The sequence below is a fragment of the Eublepharis macularius genome, chromosome 1 (genome assembly GCF_028583425.1).
Source record: "Eublepharis macularius isolate TG4126 chromosome 1, MPM_Emac_v1.0, whole genome shotgun sequence".
In the NCBI taxonomy this organism is placed as follows: Eukaryota; Metazoa; Chordata; class Lepidosauria; order Squamata; family Eublepharidae; genus Eublepharis; species Eublepharis macularius.
Window position 1 is genome coordinate 72,050,848 of NC_072790.1, and position 14,512 is coordinate 72,065,359.

At 41.4% G+C, this 14,512-nt stretch overlaps 1 protein-coding gene across 2 annotated transcripts in view; it reads left to right on the plus strand.

The window, feature by feature from the left end:
• SMAP1 (small ArfGAP 1) overlaps positions 1–14,512 on the plus strand; it is a 98,825-nt gene that overhangs the window by 53,794 nt on the left and 30,519 nt on the right. For both annotated transcript variants that reach the window (XM_054978442.1, XM_054978450.1), the window contains one exon: positions 5,247–5,331. In XM_054978442.1, the coding sequence (XP_054834417.1) occupies positions 5,247–5,331 (85 nt within the window). The remainder of the gene's footprint in view (positions 1–5,246; positions 5,332–14,512) is intronic.

Below are 14,512 nucleotides of genomic sequence, written 5' to 3' on the forward strand. Positions count from 1 at the left end.
AAAAAGGTAGCAGTATGAACTGCTTTTTTATTGAGTAGTGATCAATATACAATAAACAATATAAGCTATATAAGGTAATAATTACATCTCTTTTTACACCTCTTTGTATTGTAACTTTTCACAAGTGGTACTGATTCATAGTGTTTAAAATATTAAAACACAAGAAACTAGATGTTTTAACTTCGACCGCCCCCCCTCCCCAACTGCCAAACTACTATGCAAAGGTAAGATCATGACTTACCAACTGGCAATGCAGTTCTAAGTCTCTTGAAATGGGTGGGCTTAGAAAGGTGCAAGTTTCCTTGAGAAGTCACTGTTAAGTTACTCCCTCCCCTTGAGTCAGAATGATTTCTTTAAGATAGGAAGTCATACTTTTCCAAGAGACTGTTATATCATCCTTATCCTTCCCTATATCCTTCCCTGTCTAAAATGTCCACAAATTCATAACAGCTATAGTTAATGTGTTAAATTGCTGTAAAACCTCCAAGCTTTGCAGGGTTCTTCTGGAAAAAGCTCAACAACTAGGCAGCTCCTGCCTAAAGCACAAGGAAAGAAGCAAAAGCTGGTGTGGAGTAAAATTCTGAGCCTGAAACATGGATCAGTTCTAGGGCATGTGTAATGAAAATCATGAACCATAAATATCACAAAAATAACTCTGTCCAGGTCTTACTTGTGATTCTCTGTTATGGAAACACTAGTCCTGGGTTTCCCCCCCAAGTTCCAGTGTTTACCAGCAATGCAGCATGAGCTCGCATTTCACTTTGAATCTGTACTGAATTTCTTCCTTTAAATTAGATCATTGCAAGGGAGAAGCAAAGAGTGCTCCCAGCCAATTCCAAAGAGAGCTGCCATTATCCTCACCTTTCCTTTCCTTTCCCTTCACCTCTCCTTGTGGGCTGGAAATAGAGTTTTTTTCCCTTGTGAAAGTAGAAAAGCCTAATAGTGGGGCGGGGGGACTTGCTCAGGGATGTATAGAATGCAAATGCTTTGTCCAGTTTTCTTGAAACTTGGGGGTTCTTTGAAGGACATGCAGAAGACATGCTGACATTTGCTTGAAAAACAATGACTCCAGCCCTCATAGAAGGGAATAATGAAAGTGCAACAGTGGCTGAGAGGAGCCTTCCTCACTTTCTGAAAGGAAACAAAACAACAAACCACTACAAGGAAAGAAGAAAAATGCAGAATTTTTAGTGGAAAGATTTTTAAAAATTGTTAGTCAGTGTACTAGTAGGGAAATGAAATTAATGCACATAGGGCTTTTTTTTTTAAATACAGGTGGCCAGCTGGAGCAATCCTGCTGGCTGATACTTGACAGCCATTTAGGAATGGGCTCTGTGAAGTGTTCTGTCTGATTCATCCCAAGTCTTCTGCCAACGTCACTCTAGTTGTCTTCAATTCTTCTTCATATCTCCCAGTAAAACCAAGGAGCTGGAGGCCTTACAGGATGTGGAAGAGGATGACAAGGAGCAATTCTGTTTATGGCCCCAGCCAGCTCATCATTCCATGAAGTTATAATGGTTACTTGAGAGGCTCTCAATCTCCCCCCCCCCCCCGCAAGCCATTAATCTCTGAGGGCCACCATCTGAATCAGCCCACCGCCCCTGCAGGAAGGAGACAGCAAACTCAACCATTCTTTCAGAAGACATTAATCTGACCACAAGGGCTGAATCTCCAGGGCCCTAATCTGTACAGCATTACATCTGTACTAAGACCCAGTACAGGTGTAATGCTGACTGATTTCAATCCTGTGATTACTGATTAGGACTGCCCTTTGGACTTGTATCCCATTTTGTATTTAGATATAATTATGTTTAGCATTAAGTCTGCAGCAGTGTTTTTATTAAACAAAGTTGCCACCAATGGTAGATATCAACAAAACTGGAGTGGGTGGGGGATGTCTGTGTGAAAGGAAGAGGAACAGAGTTTCATAGTTTTGTGATTTGTGCTGGCCATAATGTGATGTTGTGGTGAGTGAGGAAAACCATTTTTCGTTCACATCTTCACTACAGAAGCCATTATGGAAGCTACTTTTGTGGATGCTTTCATTGTGTACTCTGCAGTTTTCCACTTTATGCTTGGCAACACTCAAAACTAAGAATTATTGGATATTATCTGTTAACACTTCCACATCCCAACTCTGGTTTGAGACCCTGAGTCTTTCTATATACTGGCACATACTTGGGGCAGTATTTGGAAAATGTGCAAGAAAAATTGAACTAAATCTTTACTGAGTACAGTGATGGACAGAAAGTCATGAAGGAGAGGTAGATTTCAATAAAGCAATATAATATCAAAATTACGCAATTAAAAGTGGAAGCAGTCACATTTAGTGGGATGTATCCGCTGGTGGCTAGTCAAAGCACGACTCACCCATGCACAATAAAGCCCAAGGTCCTTTCCCTGATGGTGCTTCCTTGCACTGGTATTCAGAGGCTACTGGCACTGGATCTGGAGGTTCTCTTTAGTCATAATGGGTTACATCCCTCTCAAAATTTCTGCTTGGGCAAGAGCTCTTGTGCAACCAGAAATGCAACACACTACTTGCTTATGCTAACTCAAACTTACTGTATCCCTTCTTGCATTTCTGCGCATGCAAGCTCTTCTGCAACTAATTTCTGGATGCTATAATAGGATCTGAACATGTCTGTTAATCAGGGCTTTTTTTCAGCTGGAACATGGTGGAATGGAGTTCCGGCACCTCTTGAAAATGGTCACATGGCCAGTGGCCCCATTCCCTAATCTCCAGACAGGCATGGAGGGCAATCTAAACTCCCCTCTGTCTGGAGATCAGGAGGCGGGGGCCACCGGCCATGTGACCATTTTCACCAAGGGCAATTTAAACTTTAACTGCCCCCCTTGTTCCAGCTGACCCAAAGTAACATCATTGTGCGGTCCTGAGTTCCATCACCTCTTTTCCCAGAAAAAAAGCCCTGCTGTTAATGATAGGACATTTTGGAGGTCTTTCCTTCATAGGGTTGCCATAGGTCGGAGGCGACTTGACAGCGTATAACACACACACAATATAGAGGAAAGGGAGTGCTAGGAATTGCACAATATCTTACACAAGCACAACTACAGTTTTGTTTCCTGTGAATTGCAGGATTCAAGCCAATGACCATTGGTGAACCTCTCCTCCCTCAATCTGTCTAACCCCCTTTTTAAGGCCATCTCTGCTAGTGGCCATCACCTTGTCAATTGGAAGTGAATTTCATAATGTAATTGCCCTCTGAGTGAAGTAGTGTTTCCTTTTGTCTGTCCTGAATCTCTTATCTATCTACTTTATGGGATGCTCCTGGGTTCTGGTATTTTGTAGGAGAGAAGAAAAGTTGTCTTTTTCAGATTTCTCTGTCCTGAGCATAATTTCAAAAATTTCTATCATATTCTTCCTTAGTCATCATTTTTCTGAACTGAAAAACTCCAGACTCTTTAGCTCATCAGTTTTTCTTTATGTTACCAGTGTGCATAGGAGGAATTTGTTACCCTGGGACCAGGGCGTGAGTACATGTGTATACATATATATCTTCACACATGCATCCCCAACTCTGGACCTTAGCTTTTGTACAGCAGATTGCATATTGGCGTGGGAGTTTCCCATAAAATAATGAGACCATTGTCTTAATGGGCTTTACTTTTATTAACTACAAATGAATGGATTGAAGGCAAGACAGAAAGAAGATTTAAAAGGCTTTTGGCAATCAAAACATTTGGCAAGTCAGAATCTCCTTTGTTAAATCGTAATTCAACAGTTAATAAAAACTTTGTTAATTAAGATTCCTAATTATCTCACATGTATATCTAGTGCATGAAAGAGTTGTGTAGATGTGTGCATGTCTTTAAAGAAGAACAGGAACCGTCCTGTGATGGTTCTTGGAGTCAGATTAAATTATTTAATTACAGAATAGAGGAACCTTATTTCCTTGAGATTAATATTTGTTTTGGGACAAAGCTAATTGTGACCTGAGATTACGTTGATATTCTTATTAACTTAAAAAGATAATTGAATGTTTGCTTCCAGATGTGTTGGGACTCAGGAGATTAGTTTTTGCCTTTATAATTAACTCAGGATAAAGACTTGTTTGCTCTCTGTTGATGTGTTAGAAATTGTCTTAATCTCTAAGTCTTTAATATTTGCCCATTGTCATCACACACACTGACTATTGTTTGTGGCTGGAATTTGAAATGATCTTTAGTAAGGATTCTTTGCTTTTAGGACCTTGCAAGAGGTACTTAGAAACCTTGTTCTGCATTTTAACAATTTTGGACTATTATTTCCTCTGAGTCTGATCAAGCTGCTTTTTCTCCTTGACCTTCTAGCATTTGTCTCAGGTTAGGAAGGCAAGAGGGGAGCTTTTAGCTGACCTTTTTCTATTTTCTGAGGTAGTCTGATACCCTAAATGACTTTAGGGAGGGGGAAGAGAGATGACAAAGTGTACTATTTGTAGCTGTTTTGAAGCAAATGTTTAAAAACTGCTTAGCATTTATATAGCTAATTGTTGAATGTGCTTCACCAAAATTATCATAATTATGTCCAATGTAAGTGCAAGGTGATGTACCTTGGAACAAAAAATTGTAACTTCAAATAAATACTCATAGAAGAAGGAACCATACTGTTCTGCACTTCTTCCAGCTCTGCAATACCATTTTTGAGCTATAAAGACTCGAACTTTACACTGTAGTCCAAATGATCCCACACCCTAGATCTGTTGCAGGGACATGACAATATTGGCCATTTTAGTCCCTTTTCTTATAAACCCCAGCATGGTGGCTACCTTTCTCACTACTTTCACACACAGAGTTGACATTTTTATTGAGCTACCCACTACAACCCCAAGATCTTTCCCTTTGTCTCTGCCAATTGATACTTCGTCAGCATTTATTTAAAGTTACGATTTTTTGATCCATTGTTTCTCATCTTTGTGCTTACTTACATTGAACATAATGTGATAGTTTTTGAAGTACATCCAACAATTATAAATGTGCTGTATAAATGCTAAATATTTCAAAACACTTGCTATGACACTGGTACAAATAGCACATTTTGTCATCTCTTCCCGCCTCCCCCTTTTCCTCCTATTTGCACTGGTAACATTAAGAAAATCTAATGATTCTTTCAACTAAAAACAGAGGCTGAACCAAGTAACTTATTTGTGACAATACATTATTTGTGATACTTAATTTTTTATTCTTTGGGATGTTAATGGAAAATCTTTAGTTAAAATTGCATGTTTCTTTTGTTTTCAATAAAGCCTGAGAAGAAAGAGGATCAGCAATTGGAGCTTAAGGCAAGTCCTAAGAAAGTTCCAGACTCTACTGTTGATCTTTTAGGACTTGGTGAGTAGTAAATTATCTTAGTATTAACTTGCATAAAATTACTTCAGCAATACTTACAGTACAATAAATTTAATGCCTTGATGTTTCATATGCTGGCATCATTGTCTAAACTCTAAAAAAAGTGTGGCAGTGTGCCAATTTACTTAGAAAAGAATTGAAGGGGGTCTGTTCCTGTCAGTGATGTCTTTACTAAACTGTAAGTAATGAGCTCCTTAGGGAAGGAAAAGCTATCAAAGTGATCTTGAAAGCATTTGTGGACTGTGACACCATACTTTTTAAAACTAATCTTGTCTTATTATATTCCTCCAAAGCAGACAGCTCTCTAATGTCATGGAGAACATTGTGCAGTTTCTTTTGAATGCCCATGCTTCTGTGCTGGGATCTAAGGAACTGTTCAAGATTTCAGCATACCCAAGGAGGCTTTGGACTCAAATAGCAGCTCCCCCCTACCACATGGAAACTGAGGAGTTTCAGAGTAGGTTGAGATGTGCAATGAGGTCTGCTTGTCAAGAGAGAGAGAGAGAGAGAGAGAGAGAATGTACTAGATCAGTGGATCCAAGTCCCTGAGCATGCTTGTTGTTTTGCACTCACTTCTTCATCTGTACGAGATGATGATTATCTCTTACTTCATCTTTCTCAAGAACCAGCATGGTATAGTGGCTAAGAGTGTCAGATTTGGATCTGGGAGAACCAGGTTAAAATCCTCACTCTGCCTTGGAAGCTTGCTGGTGACTTTGGGGTAGTCATATACTCTCAGATTAGCCTACTTCACAGGGTTGTTGTGAGGATAAAATGGAGGGGAGGAATGCTATAAGCAACTTTGGTTCCCCATTGAGGACAAAAATGGGGTATAAATGAAGTAAATAAATAATTAACTGTCTAGGGTTTCCTGTCTGGTATCTTATAATTAATGCTGAACTGTTCAGAGTCCCAGTGCTTAACTTTCAGGAGCCTACTTCTGATCAAAATTAACTAAGATAGTTCCCTAACTATAATTTCAGGCAAGTAGCCATGTTGGCCGGTAGTAGAACAACAGGATTTGAGTCCAGTGGCATCTTACAGACCAACAAGATTTTCAGAATATAAGCTTTTGAGCATCAAAGCTGGTATCTGAAGAAGGGAGCTTTGACTCTCGAAAGATTATACTCTGAAAATCTTATTGGTTTTCAAGGTGCCACTGGACTCAAATCCTGTTGTTCCTTAGCCATAGTTCTTGAACAGGGGGACCCCCCACAACTTATTTGAGCCTGCAGGCACCTTTGGAATTCTGACACAGGGTGGTAGGCACAACCATAAAATGGCTGCTGCAGGAGGCATAACAACCACAAAATATCAATAACTCCAATAGCGACTCTTCAGAATTTCAGGCACAAGATATGTTTAACAGGATGCCTTCTTAAACAAACACTGAAATGTTTTCTTCAATATACACAGCTTGCCTTTAGTTAAACAGTGAGGATCATTGGGCTGTGGTGGCAGCTGCTGCCAAAGCAACATTTTTAATGATCTGCACAGCCAATCCAACCTCCAACAACCAGTAAGAAGCCCTGCTGGACCAAAGCCCCAACTGGCCCATCCCACTTTCTAAAAACACTTGGCAGGCACCAAGAAAGGTGTAGGATTTGGGGATTCCTGTTCTAGAACATGCCACTGGATCACAGAAACTTTGCTGTCACAGCACTTAGTTTAGGCTAACTAATTTGTCATATGTGAGCATTTCGAACAATCTCAGGGTGCTGTGTATTTCAGTCCTTTCTATTAGAGATGGGCACAAAATGGGAAAAAAATGAAACGAGCGTTCCGTGTTTCGTCGCATTCCACAAATCATGAATCACAAACTTTCACAAAATTGTCCCATTTCGCAAAATGATTCATTAGTTTCATGATTCGTTAGAACCCAGGGCACTTCAATGGCCCCCTTCATACCTAGAGATGCCAAAATCACAGGTAGACTTCAGCAGGCTCTCCTCCACCCACCCTCACCCAACAAGCCAGCAAGAACAAATGCTTGAAATAAGAATATAAGCAAAGAAAATTAAAGAAAAAAAAGGTAGGCCTCAGTCAAGCTAGGCCCCAGGGTTAGGTAATGCCCTGAGACTGGGGTTGGGTGGGGTGGAGGAAAGAAGGCACCCTCACCCCAACAACCTTCCCAGCAAGGCCAAGACCTGAAAATAAGAAAGAGGCTTTTCAGTGTATTTTAAAGCAGCAGCAAATCCAGCCAAAAGCTCCCAATTCCACTTTCTCACTCCAGATCCCAGCAACAGGTCCTCCCTCTCCCTCTCCCTACCGGAAATGAAAAGCATGAGGCAGAGAGCTGTGCCTTATATAAGAAAAGCTCACATAGAGCAGAACAGGAAGTCTCTGGTTGGTAGACAGACCTGCCTAACAGGGTTTGGAGGGATGAAATTGGTGTTCCCATGGCTACAGAAGGCCCATCACATCAGTTGGATTAACCCCCCTGCTCCTTGCTGTATAGAGCAGAATGGAAGCTCTTCAGTTGGCAGGGAGAGCTGCCTATCAAGGTTATGTGGGCTAAGATTGGAATTTCCAATGGCAACAAAAGGTTTGCAGACATTCCGGGCCTATGTTGCCTAGGGAATCAAAGGATCGGCGCCAGCCTGTCTGGCATCACGAATCATTCATGAATCAAACGAATCTGCCCCAAAAGTCGTGAATTTCGTGAAAACTGTGGCCCCACGAAATGCATTTTGCGAAATGCGAATCGGCCTGATTCGTCACGAAATTTGATTTGTATTTCAATTCATGCCCATGTCTACTTTCTATGCAGCTGTACTGCTTAACTAGGAGGTTGTCTTCTTTCAACTACAGTTGAAAGGATTCAGTAAAATTTTTGCATTGAAAAATATGATTGAAGTTTACCTGCTAGAAAGGGGTGCGCTTACAGTGGTCAAGCAAATTCAGAACGGGGGTGGGAAGGGAGGGAGACTTCACTACTTGAGAGCCAATTTGGTGTGAGAGCCAGTTTGGTGTAGTGGTTAAGAGTGCAAGACTCTAATCTGGAGAACCGGGTTTGATTCTCCACTCCTCCACTTGAAGCCAGCTGGGTGACCCTGAGTCAGTCACAGCTTCTAGGAGCTCTCTCAGCCCCACCCACCTCACAGGGTGTTTGTTGTGGGGAAAATAATAACATACATTGTAAACTGCTCTGAGTGGGAGTTAAGTTGTCCTGAAGGGTGATATATAAATCAAATGTTGTTGTTGTTGAAGAGAAATTGACAAAGTTTATCAATCTGAATGACCTTAATTGGTTTGCTATATGTCGATCGTATGTATTATACAAAGAATGCTGTTTTTGAGATATGAGTTTACACTTCATATTCAGACACCTGTGATAGAGACCAAAATCTAAACTACCAGTGCAGAAATTAAACAACAATAAATTAGGATTACGTAGGTTAAAGTTGCATATTTTATGATGCCATCTTATTGATGGAAATGCAGAAATTCTTTAAGCTTCACACATTCTTCAGGCTGTGCTGTATGGGGTTGAGTTGGTTGGTAAATTTCACTAAAACAAGTGTGATATTCTGAAAACACAGCAGTTGACTCAACATCATGTTAGTCTAAAACAGCTGCTGTAAACAAACTGTCAGTAGACTAGGTAATACAAAATCATCAGCATGTATACTTGTGAACTTGACCATATCTGCAGACAGTTAAATCTGTAGGTTAGGGCCAGATGAGGAAAAGGGAGATTTTTCTGCCAAATTGAGGGACCCTCCAGGATTGCAGAAAAATATAAAAACTTACCTAAAATTGGGGGGGCGGTAGGTAAAGGTAGTCCCCTGTGCAAGCACCGAGTCATTACTAACCCATGGAGGGATGTCGCATCACAACTAGGGGTGTGCACAGGGAGGAGATTCGAGTTTCCCACTTCGGCAAGCTGCTTCGGAATTAAGGTATTTTACTTGCTTCAGTATGCTCCGTAAATATTCGGAGCATACTGAAGTGAGGGGAGGAAATGTGGTGGGGGTGGCGGCGGCGGCGGCAGTGCACTGCGGCCATTTGTGAGGGGCAGGAAGGGCTTTCTCCGCCTCCTCCAGCCCTTCCTGCCCCTCAAATGGCCGCCAGCGCACTGCGGCCAATTAAGAGGCAACAAGGGCCGGAGGCGGCAGCAGCGGCAGCTTCGGCCTTCCCCACCGCCCCGCAGGCTCAGGCAGCCGGAGCCACTGCTGTCACTGACAAGGTAGGTGGAGCTGGGGCTAGGGGTGGGATGATGTTTAAAGGGCCCCACCGCTGCTTGCAAGCAGCGGCAGGGCCCTTTAAATAGCCCCAAAGCTTTCCAAAGCATTCCGAATGCTTTGGAAAGCTTTGATTAGGGATTTCCGATTCGGATACCCTTAATCTTTACGGATCGGGTCTGATTCGGGTAATTTACCCAAATCAGAAACCCAAAGCGCACACCCCTAATCACGACGTTTTCTTGGAAGACTTTTTTATGGGGTGGTTTGCCATTGCCTTCCCCAGTCATCTACACTTTACCCCTAGGAAACAGTGGGGGGTGGGATCCACTACAAAAGGAACCCCTCTGCACTTGCACAGAACCACTGCTGCCACCAACTCCAACATCGCTGCATCTCAGAAGCCTCTTAAGATTGTGAGTCAGTGATGCTGTGTGCAGAGGAGGAGGGGCAGGCACAGCAGGGCAAGAAGGAACCACCACCAGCTACCAAACCACTAGAAGAGGTGTTGCCCCCTGCTGTAGGACCCACCACCACTTCCCACCACAGTACCCACTGTATCCCCCTTGCTGCAGCTGTATGAGGTGGGAACATCAGCATTGCTGATTGCAGGATTGATGTGAGTGATGGAGTATGGGAGAGAGAGTGAGATGAGCGACAGTAGGCATGAGGGGAAGGAGAGAAAGAAATGACTCTAGGCATGGGGGGAGAAAGAGGAGGAGTGACAGTAGGCATGGCAGGGGAGAGTGAAAGAGAGAGGATGACATTTTCTGAATATATAATGATACCACTTTATCATAACTTAGCTTTTGTCTTTTAAATAATTAGCTTATTTATGTGGTCTAACACTGACAGATTCTTAAATACTAGAGTTATTTTCAAATGAATATAAAATATGCCCTTTATTCTTAATGAGATTATAATCATTTTAATGCCAGTGTATACCCTATTTTTGGCAAGGGAATAACCTGTGTGTTGTTCAACCCTAGCAAGTTTGAGATATTAATGAGAACCAGACTGTGCTGCAGCTTAATTTTTGTATGTATGTGTCTGTGCCTATTATGTCAGTGTGTGTACGCACATGCATGCACTTTCTTAGGTCAGTAACAGCTGACCTTGGGTCAGTCACAGCTCTTTGGAGCTCTCTCAGCCCCACCCACTCACAGGGTGATTGTTGTGAGGAGGATAATAACACTTTGTAAACCGCTCTGATTGGGCGTTAAGTTGTCCTGATGGGCGGTATATAAATCGAATGTTGTTGTTGTTATTTCTTACAAACAAGCAGGCAGGCTTACAGTATCTGGAATGCTAACAGCCAGGAATGGAGTGAAGAATTACAGAAGGGATCTTTGCCACCCCTCTTTGGTGTAAAGGCTGCTGCTGAGAGTAAGAGGACTTTGGAGATGGTATGAGGTGGTGCGGGTGAATGAGGATCAACAGATTTCTCCCTCGCTGTTGACTGAGTTCTTACTTGAATGGAACCATAGCATGCATAAGAAAGACGAGTGATTTGCCTCCTTCAGCTGCAGGCCCCTCAAGCCATTTCCCAAATCTTCCCTTCATGTTTCCTGGTGTTCAAGAGTAGCTTTTCAGAAAACTTGTAAGATTCCATTGGGAAGAGGGAGGCAGCAAAGATCCTTCCTGCAAAATTCTGTCCACATTTCTTAGGATTCACACCAGTATCCCTCCATCTTGTAGTTCTTTTCCTTATTGAAAGTTTTGTTAGATATACTTCATTCAAAAAGACAACCAAGGGTAAGTATTGGAAAGGAATAGACTATCTAAGTAGCATAGGGGGCCAATTTGTATGGGGATGCCAGTTATAATATATAGTGTAAAAAAACTTGACAAAATAATGAAATAATCCAATTAGTGCTAGAAAAGTTGTTACAGTATGTTATGTTGTGAGAGCATAAACTGATCAAGCTTCAGGATTAAGGTAGGTGTGTGTGTGTGTGTGTGTGTGTTGGCAAGGATATAAATAGTTGTTAAGTACTTTGCATGTTCTTAAATGCGTTATAGGTGTTAAATATTAGATTATTATTTAAATTAAAAGGAGCCCTAGCAGAAGCCAGTCTGTTCAGTGCATTATAAGGAGACTCCTGGTTACTACTTTAGACTGAAAAAGTAAGTGCAGCATTGCCACACATGAATTCATGAAAAAGTATGAATGCAAAAGAATACAAGAGGAAATTTCAAGGGATTTCCAAGCAGGGAAGCTCTGGGAGTTGTATTAGTGTTAAATTGACCTATTTTTCAACTTCTGACCAGAAGGAACTAACATAAGGGAACTGCAGAATATATTATCTAAACTGGCTTAATTCATCCTCACTCTTCTCAAGTCATCCCCACCCATCGGTATGAAACAAAGGAACTCCTGAATAGTTTGAAAAACATATCCTTGCCAGTCTTTTCTCTAGTCCCTTACTTTGTGCTTAATATTAAAATAGCATAATTACCATTTGAAGCCTGGTAGTCTTCATATGTGCAGTCTTCTGAGTGGACCCTTCCAGCAGCAGCTCCCTGTCCTCCACAAAAGGGATTATCAAGGTTGGGTGCACTAGGGTGCCATCCTGTTAGAAGCCAGGAGGTGCAGTTGAAAAGAAAATCAGCAACTCCCCTCCTCCTTGTGTATGTATGGCAGCACTTTATGCTTATACTCATTCATGGGCTCCTCTGGACCCCTGCCTATTATGCCGCCCCGACAATTCAGAAGAATCTGCAGTTTTTTTATAATGTAGATTTTAAATAGTGTCTTTTATTATATGTAGTGGGGACATGATTTTTTGTTGATATCTCTATTTTTTATGTTGAATAAAATTAATAAAGGAAAATGAGCCCTATTATAGATGTTCCCTGAACTGCATATTCACTGCCTCTTAATTATATTAGCATTAATTGTGGTCTAAGGCATCTGTTTTACTGAATCCTAGGAGTGTAAAACAGGCAGATATAAATAGTCTGACACAAACGTGCATCTCACAGACTTCCATCAGACATACAGTAAGGAAGTCAATGTCTGAAAATGTCAACTATAGCTTTGCTGCTTTTAATATGGTTATACTGTAGAAGCTGCAATAGCATGTGTGGCAATGCTGAACTTTGTCTGGCTTTTCTGTTCTCCTTCCCACAAGACAATTTGTCCTTTAATATAGCCTCTGTAAGGTAAGGGCACAATCCCAGCCATTGCAATAGTAGATGCTGTTGTGTTAGCAGTCGACCCTGACCCTCACACTAATAGGGAAGCTTATGAAGCTTATATAAGCCCCTCTCCTCATGTGTTTTAAACACACTGAAGTGCTACCTGGCAAGGCAGGAAACAGTAGCCAACACCCTGCAGAAAGTTGGAAAATTACTGGCATGTGAGTCATAGGCAAGACCGGCTATCAGCCCCACACTCCGGAGATGTCCAAAGATCTTAAGAGAAAGGGTCTTCCAGGAGTTCCTGAATTAATCTCCTCTACAGTCTGCCGATCTTCTCTTATCCGCTCTCCCAATCTGGGCTATTCAGGGATCTGGTAAGCCCCACATTTCCAGCCATTGTGGAAATCAAGCACTTTTTTACCTTTGGTAACACACAGGAGGGTTTAATCAAATCTTTCCCATTTTATTGTCTCACCTCTGGAGGCAGCCATTAAGCTATTGTTTTTAGGCAGAAGATGCCATCTTGCCTCAGGGTACATTCTACAGTATAATTGGGCTACCCTCTGCCATAGTTGTGTATGCATGTTCTTGGATCCAACACCCAACTTGGACATCTGCCTGACCCTCTCTCTTCCTGCTGTGAAGCGCTGGTCGCTCAAAACTACTATCTCATGAACGTCCCCTATCTTCTGGACTGGTAAATATCACCTGATCCTGCACTCCTCTCTATTTTCCTCCCTGTTTTTCTAGTTAGCCCTGTGAGTATGTTGTGTATGAATTTCTGTGTTTTGCTTTTGCTTCCCCTTCAATAAAAACCATGTTTGTTGAACATCCGCTTGTTTTCATTAAGAATTCTCTAGAGGCGTGATCCCCATATACACAGCTGGAGAAATCTCACTTAGTTACACCCTCTCGCTGCTTCTCCTTGAATGCTAATTCCCCCAACTCACAAGGAGACCACTTATTTGGGTGAAGTTGAGTTTCTGCAGGCCCAAGCCCCATGTGATGTGGGAGGAGCAGCACTCATTTCTTGAATTAGCTGTGCAAACCTTTTTAATTTGACTCTGCATTTGTTTTCTGAAAGGCAGCATCCTTCTGTCCGAAGTCTGGTTAAAAAGAACTCTCTGTGAGAGCATCATTTACTTGATAGCCTTTGACATCCTTGTGTTATTTGTACATTCCGTCTTCTGCCACAAAGTATCACAGGAGGGGGGCTTCAAAAGTTGACGACAATCAAGCTATTATGTAATTTTGGTCTGAGTTACAACAGTGAATAAATATAGCAGAGAGATACCAGTGGCTCTGATTCAAGAGTTCCATAGAAGGTGGTTTTAGAATTTCATAGAAGCTTGTTTTATTGCATTTATGATTTGAATACACCACAGATATGATTTAAAAGCAAATCACTTCTCCTTAAAGTACGAATGTTCTTATTTTTAAATATAAACCTGCTTTATTATTATTTATGTAACTTATCTTCATAGTTTTATCAGTATGTTCTGGATTCAAGAGCTTTGTCAAAGGGATTATAGTGTTTGCAGTCACTTGCAGGACTTGTCATTTACCCGTGTAGGTATATGTGGGTGTATTTGTACTATAGGGCGTTCTCAGTTTAGCATCCTTGTTGTGTACTTCTGCAGATAATTAATAGTAATTGGTTTCATCATAATGAGCATATGTAAGTCAATGATACTATAGATCTAAGTCACAAGGAATCACTGGACTGAGTTTTCTAATTTGCAGGTAAACATTTTCTCTTAAAATGACACTTTGAAAAGGTAGTATTCTTCATTTTGTGGGAAGTCTTGCAACACTACATAATGTTAAAACATTAC